At 30.1% G+C, this 18,430-nt stretch overlaps 2 protein-coding genes across 4 annotated transcripts; one reads left to right on the top strand and one right to left on the bottom strand.

Annotated features, from left to right (window-relative positions):
* Nucleotides 1-9,632: 9,632 nt before the first annotated feature.
* On the bottom strand, nt 9,633-13,760 carry LOC118051757 (uncharacterized). Of its 3 annotated transcripts, none has more exons than XM_073407925.1 (7): nt 13,460-13,760; nt 12,753-12,879; nt 11,878-11,957; nt 11,669-11,776; nt 11,509-11,587; nt 10,544-10,608; nt 9,633-10,054 (listed from the first exon to the last, which is right to left on the bottom strand). In XM_073407925.1, exons 1-6 carry the CDS (start codon nt 13,595-13,597, stop codon nt 10,550-10,552), a joined length of 591 nt encoding a protein of 196 aa, XP_073264026.1. In that variant the 5' UTR covers nt 13,598-13,760; the 3' UTR covers nt 9,633-10,054; nt 10,544-10,549. The 3 variants fall into 3 exon arrangements, with proteins under 3 accessions (XP_073264026.1, XP_034918370.1, XP_034918372.1); XM_035062479.2 differs by having other exon boundaries at nt 11,509-11,618; nt 11,698-11,776; nt 13,460-13,756; XM_035062481.2 differs by having other exon boundaries at nt 11,509-11,618; nt 11,698-11,776; nt 13,537-13,747.
* Nucleotides 13,761-16,317: 2,557 nt separating this feature from the next.
* LOC118051758 (glycine cleavage system H protein 3, mitochondrial) lies at nt 16,318-17,635 on the top strand. The gene is made up of 4 exons (XM_035062482.2): nt 16,318-16,506; nt 16,615-16,703; nt 17,033-17,203; nt 17,322-17,635. The coding sequence occupies exons 1-4, from the start codon at nt 16,395-16,397 to the stop codon at nt 17,445-17,447; spliced, it is 498 nt and encodes a 165-aa protein (XP_034918373.1). The 5' UTR covers nt 16,318-16,394; the 3' UTR covers nt 17,448-17,635.
* The last annotated feature ends 795 nt before the right edge of the window (nt 17,636-18,430 follow it).

Raw genomic sequence — 18,430 nt, 5'->3', positions numbered from 1 at the left:
TTAAATTTTAGCTTTTTAATTATTTTAATTTATTGATATTAAAAATAAATTTTTAAAAAATATATATTATTTTAATATATTTTGAAGCAAAATACACTTTAAAAAATAACATTTATCACACCATCAGATAAAATATTTTTTGAAATTCTTTCTTGTTTCAAAACATTTTTTTATATGTTTTTTAAATTAATTTTATATATTAATATTAAAAATTAAAAAATATATTATTTTTAAGCAAAGGGCTATCACGTTCTGCACTTACTCTATCACTGTGCAACTAAGTCTTACTTAATTGATAATATATATATATATATATATATATATATATATATATATATATATATAAACAATCAAATTCCATTCACAAGCAATTAGTGTATAATAAATACTTTATTTACTACCTTATCCATTGGTGGTTTTAATTATCATGACCCATGGGAAGTCTCGCACCGGGTCGAGAGCTTCCTTCCCGGTAGTCAATAAAATAAAATAAAATAAAATAAACCCCACTGTAATAATTTATCTATTGAATATTCTTTTCATTAAGTTTGAGAGGGAGAGAGAGAGTCAAATAAATAAAAAGGCGAATTTTGCATGTGAAGGCGGGAAAATCTTTCTCCCACTGTCTCTCTCTCTCTACCTTTGGCTGCAAGTCAAAGGGTTTGTTGGTCGATGCGAATTTTTTAAGAAAAACGACAAGGAGTATAAAATGTCACGCGAAGCGTGTGGAAGCCCCCCCCGTGCGTGGATACTCGCGCGCGCGCGCATATGTGCGTATGGAGTGCACAAAATGTTGGGTTAGTAACATGGCCGTAATAAAGAGCAAGTTGATGCTTTAAAGCGCGAAGAGAGGGAAAGTTGATTACCTTGCTAATCCTGAATCATTGTACTCCAAGTACAAATTAAGGTCATGTGGGTCAATATTTCTTGTTTTTGTTGCATCAAATTATTGACCAAGGATGGTTTGTGTTTCCATGCTTTGCAAAGATTCTAAGCTCGAGGTATATATTAATGGTGCAATCATGGCTTATAATTTTTTGGGATATTGTTAGCCATCAACTTAATTTGATTGGTATTGCAAAAAAAAAAAATCCATTTTAGTTGTTCCCCCATTATATAAACAATGGCTCGAATATTATATATTTTGTGTGTAGATCTCTCGTCCAAATTATATATATGCTCGTGATTTATGTTCAAATATTGCCCGTATAAATAGTAATGGTGCTTCAAAATGGATAACTCGTCTAACATAATATATATGCACAAACACAGCAGAAAAACCAAACGTTATTATGTTTATTTTTGTATTTTAAAAATGTTTTTTAAAAATTTTAAAAAAAAATATATATTTTTCTTCATTTTAAATTAATATTTTTATAATTTTAGATTATTTTGATGCACAAATTTCAAATTAATTTTTTTAAAAAAAAATATTATTTTAATATATTTATAAATAAAAAACATTTTAAAAAAATAACAATAACCATACTTCCAAAACTACCGAACATCATAGCTTTCATGCATCTCTCATAAGAAAAAAAATTAGAATTTTATGTGTTTTCGTTTTGAAGTTCTACTTTTACCAATAAAGTATTGTGCAATCAACCAAATTATCTAGAATTTAATTAAGCATTCAAGTTCACGGAGGAATGAAATTTGGATTTTCCTACAAGAATTTGTTACATGTAACATGGGGGTTGTCTACGTGATTCAACAAGACAATATACTTGTGATTAAGGCTCTAGCCCCAGTCCAATTCAGCATTACCTTTTTATTGATCAATAGAAAACATTACACCGATCAATTTCTGGAGTCCATTCTCATAAAGACATGTAATCTCGCCTTATAATCCTGAATTAAAGTGTAAATTAACCCTGGGATAAGAATCCATGATATTGATAAAGAAAATATTATATTAAATGAGGAAAGTGAATATTAAAATTATGGAAATGATGAATTAAAATAAAATGTTTGTGTGATAATATTAAAAAATAAAAATATGAAAATAATCAAAAAAATAAAAAATACAGAAACACAAATAAAGAAATAAAGAAAAGTAATGAACGAGGAAAGAAAAGTAGTGGTTTATGATTTAATAAAATTCAAAATAGCCTAGGTTAAATCCGGTATAAATAGATGGTGGAATCTGGAAAATATTACATGGTGAACATAAAAGGCATAAAGTAGACTTGTAATCTGAAAATTTATAAACTAATGCTAAATAGGGAACATATTCATAAGTTTGAGGTGAAAATATTTAAAAAAGTATTTTATGATTTTAAAATAAATTAATTTGTGATTTTACATAAGAATGATATTGACCGTCGATGTAAGCCTTGTGTGCAATCATATATTTTTTAATTCAAAATTAAATGAAATTTAAGGAGAATTTGTATTATAAATATAAATAATGGTTATAAGTAATTAGACTTGGCCTCATCTTCTTTAATTATATTCAAAATGGATCTGAAAGCCATTGTTTGCGTTTATATAAATGATGATTCTCTTTGGTTTTTTTCTGTTCTCTTCTTCTCTTTTGTTATATTATTTAGTTTTTTATCATCTTAGTTTTTTTTTTCTTTCTTTTCTCTCATCTCGCTCTGGCTCTCTAAATTTTTATTTTCATTTTTTTTCTTTTTATTTATCTATCTCGTCACACAAAATAAAATAAAATAAAACTACAAAATGATAGGAATTGACTAAATTTAAATAAAAAAACAAAAAAAAAATTATTTTTTAGAATGAATGGGAAAACTTTAGGGTAAAAAATAAGTCATGACAATGAATTAAACATCGATCTATGAAATAGAAATTTAATTGTAATAAAAATAGAAATTAAATAAAGAAGACCAACTTTAATTAAAAATAAATAAAACATGCCCCATTTATATGTTGGCATGGAAAAATTTAATTTTATTTTTGAAGTATTAATTATCTATTATTTGGTTCAATTTGATTTTTGAAGTATTAATTATCTATTATTTGGCTAGGGTTTTTTATAATTGGCCGAGTGCATGGGCGTGGCTTACTAAGCCCATTACATTGTGTCATCTTTTATATTAATCTTTTCTATTTAAATAATTATCTTTTTAAAATAGTAAATCACTTTTTATAACTTTTTTCAACTTCATAATACTTCAAATTGTATGTGACTTTTTTCATCGTATATTTTATATAAATGAGTTATATTTGCATAATATATTTATAAAGATAAAATTATTTGTTACAAGTAACAAGAATTAAACTTAAAAAAAAAAACAAATAAAAATATATAACATAACAAAGATAATTGGTGTAAAATATTTATATTTTTATCTATTTTTTATGTTTACCAGGAATAGTACGTGAACTAGTTCAAAAACAAAAGTCAGGCAATTTTACATAACATGCATGTTAAAAAACTTTAAATGGAGATTCAAACAATTTTCACGTGCACGTTGTTTGTTTCTATCTTCATTAATTAAATAGAAAATACATTTTGAAAAAATATAGTTATTAAACATTACTGGGTATATTGTTAAAGAATACATCTACTTTTATTAAATTATTTTATTTACTAAAGTAAAATAATATTTTCAGTTTAACATGCGCGCGTGCACACATATATATATATATATAATCTTTTTATATTTAGGTTAATTTAAGCACTTTAAAATAAACAGATTAATAATAATTGCAGCTCTCTTTTTTTATGTTCGTTTTTTAGTTTATGTTAATTTGAATTAATTTAACATGAATAACTTATATTGTAATATCAAATATCTCGATATTATGTTTATCTTTAGATTTTTTCTAGTTCAGTCTTCATTCACATGTAATGTTTTTTGTTTTTTTTTTTACATTTTATTGGCATGAATAATCATTTAATTAAATAAAAAATTTATTATAAAAAAATTATTAAACACAACCGGACACACGACCGGTATTGCAACATCAAATATTAAAATCTATATTTATCTTTGGATTTTTCAAATCTAGTGTTTAGTTATTATTAAAGATATTTTTATATTTATTGATATGAATAATTTTTAATTTATTTAATTAAATATATATATATTAATTTATAAATGATAAATATTTTTTATATTTAAAATACATTAAAAAAACTTGTACGATTATTTTTTTCTAAAGAATTTATTGGATACACAGCCAAACCACGCGAATGAAATAGCTATTTCTTTCATCAAACGAAGTAATTTATAATTTTATATTTGGTACATCACGTGCACAGTTGGTGGGGAATGGGGATGCGGTGTACATATTTTATTTTATTTTAGTAGTTAAAGAGAATTACGTAATTTAATATTTTATTTTATTTTTTAAAATTTATTTTTAATATCAGATATGAAAATAAAATAAAAAATTCGAAGCAAATAATTTTTTTAAAATTTTTTAATATCATAAAATATGTATGTTCGTTCAAAAAAGAGAATTAATATTTGGGATTTTAGACTTTTTAGAGTCCCGAGAAACAATGAGATAATCAATTGAAACAATTCAAAAGTCATAAAAGTTCGATGTGCAATTCAAAAAGTGCCTCGAAACAATATAATGTTTTATATGATTATTGGATATAGCTTTAATTTTTTACAAGTAGATTTTTGATATAAATCCTTTCAGGTAGATTTTCTCAAAATTGCATTCGAAATTTTGCATCATATTTTAGAATTTTTTTCCTTGTTAATTTTAGATTCTAGTTTTATTATTTTCATTGGTTGTTTCCTGGTTATTTGCAAATATTTAGGGTATTTAAACCTATTTTTTTAAGATTTTATTATACTCTTGTTGAACAAAACTACATATTTTTACAACTTTAGTTGTATTATTCTCCGGTCTTAAAGTGTAGACATGCGTTTAACTCAAATCTATAGACGTGTCATCAACAAAATTATCATGAAATATAAATAGTGATTGGAAATATGGTTGTATTGGTGTTTTCAAAAAAAAAAAAAAATTTTGCTAAAAATTAAAATTTTTTTACATGTTTTGAATTGTTTTGATATACTAATCTTAAAAATAAAAAAAAATTATCATTTTAAAGTATTTCAAAATAAAAAAACACTTTAAAAAATAACCACAACCACATTTTCAGTTTAACAAATTTAATTGAAAGGCATGCAAGAAAAGTTGTGTGGTACAATAGCTTTTTTAAAAAATTAAATTTAAAAATAAATATCATAAGATTTTAATATGATACGTGAATAATTAGAAATAACTTTCAAAATAAAAAAGAGGTTTCATGAGTTCTTCATCGTGCCATTCCATTCGGATTAACAAATGGATTGAGCACATTTGTGAGCATATTAAATTAGGTTTTATAACATTTCATAATTAAATTATCATTGTTATATAGATTTAAAAGTAATCATGGTAAGAAAAAAATTAAAAAATATACCTGAAAGGTAAGTGAATGTATTCTTATATTAATTACTAATATTACAGATTTAAAAATAACCACAATTTAAAAAAAAAAAAACATATCGGTTGGGATGGATATCTTATTTAAGATCTCATTGAAAATAGAAGACAAAACAAAATCTAGTATTACCAATTATATATAATTTTTAAGCAACAGTGCATGAGAGCATGCGTCTCTTTAAAGTTATATTGGTGTTTTGGAGGGGGTAGGTGATCAGCTTACAGTCCAACTCAATTCGACGAGAATAAGAAAATTAAATCGTTTCAAACCACACGGCCGACTTCACTCATTGTCACGTGCCGTCAAGGATTGATTTCAAATTTATGTATTTTTATTTTATTTTTAAACTCATCAAATTAATCATTCACATGAGTCCATCTCCTCAATAATTTGATTTCAAACCAATTTTATAGTTTTTTTTTTCATTTTTTACATATACAAGAAAATTGACCCCAGCAAAAAGTTATTGCCCTTACAAAAGTTTTTTTTATTTTTATTTTTTTATACACAAACACACGGGTACTCCTCATCAAATCATGGCTACAACATACAGACAAGTTCAGCCTATCAATTATACACTATACTCAGCATTTACTTTTATTAAAATAAGTTTCAATAACAACAACTGTATAATTGACATGCAACGAGAGAGAACTAGCTTTATATATATATTATATAGTATAAATCTAAATTAGTCACATGAATCTCCTGATGGGAAAAACAAAAACTCACGGCTAACATTAAAAAATAAAACCTTAAATATTGAACAGGCACGTAGCATAAGACAAGCGTGCACACAAACATCTGCACGTGCGTGCGTGTATAAATGTAAGGTAACATGGTGATTGAATAGTTATTGGTTTGCATTAACCTGGATTTGTGTGTGCATTAATGGAAAAATCGACGAAGACTTGTGCTCTTTCTTCCTCCAGATTTGGTTAAAGACGCTCAGCCTCTCTCTCTCTCTCTCTCTCTCTCTGCCTTTCAACTGACACACGGTGAAGATAATTTAGCGTTGACGTAAATTTGAAGTTTGAATTTGAAAAAGAGAGAACGAGCAAGAGGAAAAGTGTTTGTAAGAGCCTCAGCTGAAAAGGATTTGATGATTTGTGAGGACTTGCATGCCCTTTCTTCTCCACCTCAAAATGTAGACTCTGTTTAAAATTAATGGTCTGAACTTGTGACAGCACCTTCCTTTCTGTAAGTGTCGAAGAACTGTGAATCCAAGCTCATTATTATCATTATTAGGTGCTTGAATTCGAGCTTTGGATTGCAATGGCGAGTAATCTCTCATGTATAGGCTTGCGTGAAGGCCATGAAAACCTTGTCTCAGCAACGCAAATTGATGTTAAAATGACAACCTAGCATGACTATTTCAAGCTCGGAAAAAAGAAAATCTTTGTGACATTTCGCGAATCAGGAGGGTTTTGGCATTTATGTTGACAAGTACCAGACTCCATGGTTTGGTTAGTTACCAATACCCTCTGCCGTGTGCCTAAATTAATTTGCAGGCCCGCCCGGAGATATGTCTCCATCTCGTTTGTGGCGGCGACCTGGACGGATGGAAAAATTCAAAATGCATGTGGCTTGTCATTGATAAGCTCAAAAACAACCAAAAATAAAAAAATGTGATTTTTTAAAAATTATCATAATATTATAAATTTTAGGGTTATTAAAGATTTATATCATCATTAAAAAACGTTAAAGAATTAGTTAAAATATATATAAATTTGTTTGGATATATATGATAATTAAAAAAAAAAAGAGTTTGGAAGGTGATGCTGATTCATTTCTGAGCCCGAGGATTAGAGAGGAGAGAAATAAATACTGACCCAACTCGTTATTGGGCCTGTTGATCTCGCAGGTCCCATGGCATTTCTATACTGAATATTGGCCCTTTCTCTTCTTTTTTTTTTTGTGCAAATGAAATAATTTTCATTTTTATGTTTTTTTAAATGAAATATTAAAGTTTTTTTATCTATTAGAAAGAGAGAAATTAATATCACAATCAAGAATCAACTTCTCGTTGCAATCAATTTTTTTTTTTAAATTCAATAAAATACACACACACACACACATATATATACACACCCACACCCCTTAATTTTAGTATAATACAAATATTAATTTGCCCTCCAACGACAGCCCAGTTTGTTGAATAGCTGGGAAAAGAGAGCATCGCAGGAAAGATTTTGAGCGAACATTAGTAGTGTTGGGCCTCAGCAGAAGCCTTGCAATAATCTCCCCAAAAGAGGAAAAGTTCTAAGAGATTTAGCAAAGGCTACGTGCAGTGACTTAAAAGATAAATGATAAATAACTGATAATTTGTTTTTAGGTTTATTATTGAGTAGAAAAACTCCATCTATTTATTTTTATTATTCTTAAAATAAAATATTAAGGTAAAAAATGTTTATCTTTCAACATTATTAGATGTAAAAAGTTTTTTTTTTTTTTTTTAAGAAGATATCATATTTTTATCAATATTAATGATATATAAAAGATATTTATTCTTTATTAATGATATGTGTGAAATATTTATTACTCATTAAATGTTATTAGGGCAAAATAACACTCCATCCCCTTCTTTTCATATAAAAAAATATATATATTTGTTAACTATAAATACCTCGTTAATCCTTTAGGTGTCAGGGTCACAATCTCTTCATTCTCAATATTTTTAATATATATGTATTTTTCAAAGCTTTTCTCTATGAAATATCATCGTATTTTCCTTTAAAATATACTTATTTAAGTATTATAGAATCCTCAAAACTATCAAAGAATATTTTTTTCCGGTACCAATTAACAATCATCTTGATTTATTAAGCATCAAGTACAAGCTACCAGTTATATTGACAAGGAAAAATGAATCAAGAAATTAATCAATTATCCAACATATAAGCCTTACTCCTAAGGTATATGGATATTTTGAGATAGCATCACATTTCAAGTTACTTCAAAAACATTACTCCTTATAGTTTAATCTATTTTATATTTACATGTTATAGTTTAAAAAATCACAATTTACATCATTTATCAACATAAATTTTTAATATCAAATGATCAAATTACCCGTATTATAATACATGCAAAAAATATAAAATTTCTCTCACGAAGCTCTCTATGTTCATATATAATTCCATTCTTTTCTCTTGATGAACAAAGATTCTAAACCAAAACCAAAATCAAATTATTGTTTTTAAGCAATAGACCAAAAAATCTCATAAATCTTGCAATAATCCACTTCTTAAATTTTTTCTCCACCCCTACATGTAGCACAATCCACAAATCAAATATAAAATAACACACACCACGAATCAAAACACTAATTTAGTTTCGATATGAGATTTTTGTAATCTACACAAAAATTCCAATCTCAATTTGTATTTGTATTAAAAGAATTCCAGCCCATCCCCTTCCCTCCTTGCATCATCATAATCAAGGAAGGAGGATCTGAATGCAGATGGGACTTGGATGGGTCCGAAAGAGACGACTCACTTAAAAAAAAAACTGCTAAGATGTTAAACAGAGATTTGGATAGAGAACAAGTTGTTGCTGAGGCCAAGCTGCGGGGAGAAAATTGGAGAGAATGGAGACAAAGTGCTCAAAGAAGTTTTGATGGCAGTAATGTATATTTATAATAATAATAATAATAATAATAATAATAATAATGCCTCACATCATTTTTTCTTATTGCCGAGTTTCTTGCACTTCAATCACCATCACCAAGCGAAGAGAAACTTTGAGAATTTCAGCTTTGCTTGGCCATGAGGTGGAAAATTTGTCAAAAGAATTACATTTTCTTTTCTCTTAAATTTAAATCATTTGAATTCTTTCAAACTTCTATTTTAATTGGTTTAAGTTTGTATTGGAAAAATCATGCTAGTGATAAATAAAAAAAAGTCATGACCATGCCAAATAAGAAAAATAATTTCTATTGGATATATACATTATTTACTCCATAATTTAAATCATTTAAATTCTTTCTTTCTGATTATTTATTTTAATAGTCACAAAATTAAATAAAAAAGGGTTTTGAGAATGGAAAATTTTATAGCAAGAAAGTATTTAAACCATACTAAAATAAAAAGGATACGCTTATCATATATCAAAAATACCAAAAAAGTAAATAAAAAAAATTCAGCTTTTCTAAGCCCAACAGAACAAGCTAGCAACAAAAACCCCCGAATTCTTCACAATTAAGGCGCAATAATTCCAGAACTACATTGCTTTTCATTTTCTATTTAACCCTCCAATTCTGGGCGTGTTCCATTCACATTCATCTCACACAGGTATATTTGCTTTAATGAGACAGATGATGTTTTCATCAGTTTCTACGAGTAGGTGAAAAAAAAAGCAGTTTAAAATCTTACGGTGAGAAACATAGTGAGACTAACAAGGAAAAATGTGGGTGGAAATTTGTTAGTACAAGTCAAGCGACTCTCTGTGCAGATGGGTATACACATACATCAAAAAGTTGTGAGCATACATTGTTGCAGCATGCATGGCCTGAAAACAGCACTGATGTACCCGTCTAAGGTTCAAAACTGGCCAGCCCGAATGTCTCTATCCAGGCGATCTGCGTTAAGGGTCCCAGGAAGCTCCCTGAAGTCTTCATTGAAGATAGAATACGCGCTGCAATATCAAAAACCAATAAATGAGACCGGAAACACACATGGGTGAATTGCATTGTTAAAAAGATGCAAGAAATAGAAGCATGGATGGACAAGCAGCAGAGTCAGCGGACACTGGAAAACAACATAGGGAATTGGACAAGGACACAGGTTGCAAGCAAGAAAGAAGTAACTAGACCTGAAGTCAGAACATCATTATAGATCACCGTGGAAAATTACCAAAGAAATAGAGAACCAATTGAATCAGAAAATTACTTAAAAGAGACAACCAACACAATGAGCTATAAATGGCTCTATGCATATCAATCTGCAAAGCATGGATAATAATAATCTATACATCTTAATTTCAATGACAATCATGATGAAAAAGGAACTCATTTCATGTACTTAAGCTGTTGTAGGCACACACATGCATGCATGGACAGACATGCTAGGGAAAGAACAACAAAAATTCCCAAGCTAGCTATTCCTATTAGTCTATACTCTATACCTGAGATCACCAGCTTGCCTCCGCCCAAGATTCAGAAGGATGATAACAAAGCCAGTGCCAATTATCTGAAAGTTAAGTAGCAGCAAGAAATGAGGATGCATGAAATACTAATGAGAAATGAATATAGGTAATTTGTCAGAATAAAAATGCAGGTTATATAGAAGATTCTACAGCACACCAAAGTTATCCATCTGCTTTCTATAACATCCTATGGTCCTCAGGGCATGACAATTGCTTTGCTCCTTCTATATGTTAAAGATGAGTCAGAAAAATTCAGGCTTGTTATGGTCATGTTATGGATAGCATTTCACAGGGTTATCAAGTAATCAGTTCAACCATGCAAACATTTAATTGTGGTAGCATAGATATGGTCCAAATTCTGCAAATTTGTTTTTTCAAGAAACACTGGCATGCCATCACCAGTCCACATTTGCAATGGGAATTTGCTGCATAGGCTTTTATTAGGTTTGGAAACTTTACTAAAAGTTGAGGTTTTAAAGGAAAAATATTTATTCTATAGTGATGTCTGCCTGGCAAAAACAATTTGCAGGTAAAGTCAATGCTACCTATATAATCTACTCCAACATTTTTTTTTCTTTTTATTGCAGCGATAAATCATAAATGAGCTTCCAAGCCAACTTATTGAATTTATTGCAGCCCACCAAGTCAGCAAGGGGAAGGGAAAAATATATCATTGGAACATTCTATTCATTAAATCTTACGGCAGATTATCAGAATGATTGTTTAGGTGACTTTGATGTGAGGTTTTAATGGGTTACATTGAGCAGGATTCATTCTCATTTGACTCAGGTCAAGCAAAAAGAAGGCAAAATGGCTAGCAAGAGGTCAGAGAAGATCCAGTTCAAATCCTCTCCATTTTCTTAGAAAGATCAAACTTGCTACTGAAAAATAAAGCAGGTACCACACATTTGCAAAAAAAGAACTCACAAAGAGAAGCAACTTACATATATTGGTCCCAGATCCCATCTGTGGGCAACAGGTGCCAAAATGAACCATAAAATAAAAACAGCCCATGCCTTCAGACTGAGAGAGAAAAGTCCCATCAAAAGGATATCTATAAATGAAATAAAATAGAGTTTTATCAGAAGAATGTTGTTTTTTTACATCAAAAGGTACTTCTACTAGATGCTCACCAGGGAGCTTCAACTTATCATGCAGAAAGAAATAAAGCCTCCTCTTCCACCGACTTGCTGATTGTGGCAGCTGAAACTTCTGGAGAGTTGAAAATTAAGAAAAACAATTTAACTAATGCAAAATTAGTATTTCTAAGAACTGCCAAAACTCAGTTCAGTAGAATTAATTATTCATAATACCAGATCATCATCATCATCATCAAATCCATCTCGGAGATGTTTTGCTGGCGGCTTTGGTTTGACAGCGACAATCAGGGAATCTAGAAAGTAAACAGAAAAGGCCTATATCTTAGAAGAAGAACATGGAGCTTAATTAGAGAACTTTGCAGAAGCTGAGCTGAACATTATCAGTAAGACTAAATAGTAGCATGGGCCCACATAATTATGTTGCAGTTAGCATTTTTGTTATGTTGATACATTAGGCTGAAGCAAAAAGTAATAACCTAAAATATACAATTGATAGCATCTTGAATCTGGTAACAATAGCTTTCAATTACTTTAATTTCTGTCAGCAAATAAGTTAGCTGTTATATAGAACAATTTTTTTCCCATCAAAATCAACAGCCACATTATTTTAAACTAGGCTATCAGTTTTCAAAACCTTTGCAAACAAAAAACATTTGCACTTTAATACATAGTTAGGGTTTTAGTTAGTACCTTATAATCATACAATGGCAAGAGAACCCTATTATCTATGTTATAGAAAATCTTGGTGCCCTTTAAAGGAGACTCTCTTTCAATTGGTTAAAGATTGAAATCGGACAATGTTTCTACATTTTATCTAATTTTGATATTGCTTGAACCACTTTTAGTTTCGAGTATCATTAGTAACATAAGAAAGATATTTAACGTCAATATAATCGGATAATATTATGAATTTAAAAACTTCATTATCCTGTTTAAAAATACATCAGAGATTATAGCAAATTCCATCGGACCCGGAGATTTCCCCAAAGCAGAAAAATATACTGCATAATCTTATCACAGGACAACAACAATAACAGGAACAAGCAACATATGAATGGTAATACTAATACTAAAGAAAAGACATGTACCTCCATTATTAAGCCGTATATCATCCTCATCTCTGCTATCATGCAATACATTCCCGCGCAAGATAAGCCTTAAATTCTCAATTGGTAGGTGCCTATTTTCAGCAACCAACTTCCTCAAATCACGGACCTATTACAACAATGCAAGCAAATTATAAGAATTCACAATGACAAGCATCTTATTATCCTTTTCAAATTTAGATATTTTCCTTTTGTTACTATGCATATGATCTTTAAGCAAGCAGGCCATTTTGATGAGAAACAGAATTACATGAATCAAAACTAAACCTCACATTTTTCTACTTCAAGGGACATTCAATATTTTCAAACTTCATACTGCAGTGCAATAATAAATCCTCAGAAGGCAACCCATAACATTGAACGAGAGGGAAAAAAAAAAAAAAACCATGGACCACAATGCTGCTCTAATTTATGCACTTATAATTAAGAATTTGACAAAGAAACCCTATCTTAGTAAATGGGTTTTCGAGATTTACCACAACAATATGAAGCAAGGAATGCTTAAATTAAGAATTAAATGCAAAATATTAAGTGGGCCTTTCTGTAATCCATGGTTAAGCCAATTTAGCAGCATAAAGAATCAAAATTTTATTTAACAGACAAAATTGGATAAAACAACAAACTCTAAGAAAACCCAAAAGATACAAATATGTACATAAAGAGAGCGAGGAAGAGATAAAGAGACACACTTTGATGGGAGAAGGAAGGAGGAGGCGAGATGGAGGAGAAGGGCCAATAGTTTTGACGGTGATTTCAGCCATATTACCATTATCGTCGATGTTGCTGTGATTGCTCTTTGCTTCGTCTTCTTCATTAATCTCTCCCATCAAACTCTGATCGGATCGATCGATCTCAATTTGGTTTTGATTTGGAATTAATTTTGACCCTCAATTCGATTCATGTTTGTTTTTTTCATGTATACATAAAACTGGTTTTTTCTACTGTCTGCTTTCTCGAATAAGAAGTGACAAGGTAGAATTAAAAAAATAAGAGAGAGTAAAAGAAAAATTATTAAAGAACTCTAAAAGGCATGGGAAAACACTGTAGCTTTCCCACGGCTCCTGTGCATCAGTGAATTAAAGTTTTTTTTTTTTTTCTTTTAAGCCTCACTGTACTCATTATTAATATATTATTATTATAATATTATATTATATTATATTATTCCTAAGCATCAGTAAAGTTTTTTTTTTTTTCACGCCTCACTTTACTCATTATTAATATATTATTATTATATTATATTATTTAACTGTCTTATTTTTTTTCGTTTTTAATTTTTTTTTATTTTTTAAATGAATTTTTTTGTTTGATTTAGTTTGTTGGTATTAAATTTTTTCTATTTAATTATCAGACTTTCATAACATGTATCCTGGCTTGACGGGTTAACTTGGTTTGATGGGTTGACCCAATTAACTTTAGGTAAACCCGTTAATTTTTTCATTTATTTAGTTATCAAACTTTCATGATGCGAATTCCAGATTTGACGGGTTAATTTATTTTTTTTCTTTTTCTTCATTAGTTTTTTTTTTCTGTTAGTTTTTTTTTTTAATCAATCTATTTAATTATCACACTTATATGACATGACCTTGCAGCCAGACCTACATCCGAGACTATTGGATCTGGTATTGCAGTCCACCCTCACTTAAACTTGGGTCATGCAAGTTTGATGTTATTATTAATATTATAAATATTATTTTTAGGTCAGGTGTTGCAGCCAAACTCAAGACACTGTAACACTGGACCCAGGAATATTGGATGTGGGTCTGGCTATAAGGTCGTGTCATAAAAGTGTGATAATTAAATAGATTAATTAAAAAAAACAAAGAAAAAAATCAACTGAAAGAGAAAAACTAATGAAGAAAAAGAAAAAGAAATTAAATTAATTGGGTTAACCGTTTAAACCAGGTTATCCCGTAAAACCTGGGATTTACGTCATGAAAGTTTGATAACTAAATAGAATTTAATTTTTTTTAATGAATTTTTTTGTTTGATTTAGTTTGTTAATGTTAAATTTTTTTATTTGGTTATCAGATTTTCATGATACGGATCTCGAGTTTGATGGGTTGGCCTGATTTGACGAGTTATTTTTTCATTTAGTTTAGTTTGTTAAAGTTAATTTTCTTTCTATTTAATTATCAGACTTTCATACTTTCATGATACGTATCCTGAGCTTGACAGGTTAACTTGGTTTGATGGGTTAACCCAATTAATTCTGGGTAAACCCGTCATTTTTTTTCTATTTAGTTATCAAACTTTCATTACGCGAATCTCAGGTTTTACGGGATAACCTGGTTTAAAAGGTTAACCAATTAATTCATTTTTTTTTCTTTTTCTTCGTTAGTTTTTTCCTTTCTGTTGATTTTTTTTCTTTGTTTTTTTTTAAATTAGTTTATTTAATTATCACACTTTTATAACACGACCTTATAGCCAGACCCACATCCAAAATTCTTGAGTCCGGTGTTGCAATTAGGCTCACTTAAACTTGGGTTATGTAAGTTTAATTTTATTATTAATATTATAAATATTACTTTTAGGTCAGGCGTTGCAGCCAAACCCATGATTCTTGGGTATGGCCTTGCAAAAAAAACCCAAGATTTTTAAATTTTTGTTGTTTTTTTTTATATTTTTATACAAAAAAATGACCCGCGGCATAGCGCGGGTACCAAGGCTAGTACAGGATAAAAGGTAAGCTATATATTTTTTAGTGTTCTACTGTTTTATTACATTTTTCTTGACCGTATAAGAAACCTAAAATGTTTTCTTATAGAAAAAGAACTTGGGTTGATTTTACATAATATGTCTGATTACTCTATATTAAGTTGAAGTAACTTATCAAATTTAAAATTTGAGTTATAAAATTAAAATAATTTTATAGAAAATAAATTAAAATATATTATGAATTTTAATTCTTAATTAATTCAATATTAAATTAAAAAAGTTCAATTAAAAAAATAATCAAAGTCAACTCGGTATAACAAATTAAACTCATGATCCAGTCATTAAACTAAAATAATCTCATAAAAAATAAATTATAAAATCTAATTTATAATTAATCCAATATTAAAAAATAAAATAAAATTAAAATAATTAAAATAATAATCCAAATCAACCAGGTTAACTCTCAAAGTTTACTAGTTACTTATCATAACTGTGACTGAAACTAGAATAGTTTAATAAAAAAAATAAATTTTAAATAAATAAATTGTTAGAAGATCTGAAGAAGAGAGAATATTGAAAAATTGAATATCAAAGTATGAATATGATAAAAAAAGAAGACACAATATCCAATAAAATTGAGAAGCCTAGAAGATCTCAGGCTAATTTTATTTATTTTTTCCTCACCGAGACTATCTCCCTCACATAAATTATTATGTGGGATTTGAACCATGCCATGGCCACACATTACCCAAAACTTTTCTCTGAACTCAGTTAATCAAATCACTTGAGGGTGGGGCTAAAGACTTGATTAAATCACAAAAACAAATGATAAGGATGACAAGAGGTGTGAGGATGAGGCTCTTGCTGCCCACCATTCATCCAGGATAAAACCTCCGACAAATATATAGACACAGCCTCTTATTTGCCAGCCAAAGCACGCATATCCAAAGCAAACAAAGAAGAGATAACATGGCACTGAGGTTGTGGGCTTCTTCAACGGCCAATGCACTGAGAATCTCTGTTGCCTCCTCCACTGCTCACCTCTCTCCTTCCTACTCCCTCTCAAGATGCTTCTCTACTGGTACTCTCCTTTTAATTATTTCTTGCAATTTGTCCTCTTAAAAGCTGTTTTGCAGGCTTTTTTGTGTAGTGTAGGGGGGTAACGTTAGAACACTGTTGGACTGTGCAGTTGTAGATGGGTTGAAGTATGCATCTTCACATGAGTGGGTGAAGCATGAAGGTCCGGTGGCCACTATTGGCATTACAGATCATGCTCAGGTCATCTTTTCTTTATCTCCCCTCCTCACTCATAGTTTTGTATTTCTTGCCTTCACCTGAGTTTAGTATTTCTTGTTACTTTGCTTTCTGCTTGTCTACTTTATTTTGCTCCTGTTTGCTCTGTTCCTGCTGTCACCAAAGCTTGAACCCTAGCTGATAGTCTAGGATTGCACAGCACCAGACCATTCAAGGGCAAGACCAAGGGGCATTAGCTACTTGGTTGTTCTTCAGGAAAATCACAATTGAATGTGATTTGATATACATATTCGTTACATAGTTTGGGAAGTCAATGGAATATCACAACAGGAAATACCGGGTACATTTTACAGGATCATCTGGGAGAAGTGGTGTTCGTAGACTTGCCAGAACCGGAAGGTTCTGTCAGCCAAGGGAAGAGCTTTGGAGCAGTGGAAAGCGTGAAAGCAACTAGTGATATCAATTCTCCAATCTCCGGCGAGATTGTTGAGGTTAATACAAAGCTTAGTGAAACTCCTGGACTGGTAAGTATAAAATCAAATCAGCCATATTGTTTCAGCTTTACAACGAGTCCATTTCTAATTGCTGAGAGATACATTTTCTATATACGCACGTCTGACTTTGACAGTTTGTGTTATGAAGATAAATAAAAGTCCATATGAAGAGGGATGGATGATCAAGGTGAAGCCAAGCAACCCGTCAGAATTACAGTCCCTCCTTGGTCCAAAGGAATACACAAAATTCTGCGAGGAAGAAGAATCTCATTAGGATTTTAGTACTCTTTGCAAATGTTATTGTCTTGAACTAACCTCTTCTAAGAACGTAAAAAGGTTTCATGTCCTCTGAATTCTTGTCAATTATCACGAAAAATATTTTCGGACTTTGTCCAGTATTTTCTTGTTTTTTATGTTGTAATTCTGCATGTTTCTTCTAATCGGGAACCGTTTCTTCCCTCACTTCCTCTGCTTCTTTGTTGATTGCGTTATATTCTATTCCACGAATTTTCTGATATAGATCTGCATGAGGATAATTAATGCTTGGTCATGCTCACATATTTTTTATGTAATATCAAATATTAGAATCAGAGAAAAGAATTGGTGGAAGTATTCTTCATTCTTCTACCTGATATCCTATTAAACAAAAAAGACAATGCCATATAACAGAAACATCCCAGCCAATATGAGCTAAGGTTCAATGAAGCACTGCAAGTTGCATCTATCCAGCATTGAATTGCATCACTACTCCTTGAGTCAATATTTTTCCTTGGAACTCTTCTACAGAGCTCTGGATTTTGGAAAACTCTACCCAGATAAACACCCTCCTTACCAAACCAGTCAAGACAGCAGAATATTAATTTTCAGCTCCCAGGAACAAAGCAGCAGCAGAATCGCATATTTTCATAACCAATAATGCACTACATGGTTTCCAGTATTTCAAGTGCAGCATTGAGATATTACAGAAGAAACCATGTATTTGAATTAGTTGCAGCATTGGCTCAATGAAAAGCATCAGAAGAAGAAGAAGAAGAAGAAGATATATATATATAAATCACAAATTTAAAGAAACATTGCTCAGTCTTATCAAATAGAGTAGGACAGGAAACTCTCATTGTACGTCGTCGGTTAGGACTTGGTGCGCCATAAAAGTAGTCGAGCCAAGGTAAATGGTGAACCACAGTGCCTACTCTGCCAGGATCCTATCCCAGATTTGAAATGTCTTGAATGGCAGAATGGGTTTTTAGTAAAACACAG

The sequence above is a fragment of the Populus alba genome, chromosome 3 (genome assembly GCF_005239225.2).
Source record: "Populus alba chromosome 3, ASM523922v2, whole genome shotgun sequence".
In the NCBI taxonomy this organism is placed as follows: domain Eukaryota; kingdom Viridiplantae; phylum Streptophyta; class Magnoliopsida; order Malpighiales; family Salicaceae; genus Populus; species Populus alba.
Note: the sequence above shows the minus strand (reverse complement) of the source record. Positions and strands in the feature narration are given on the sequence as shown.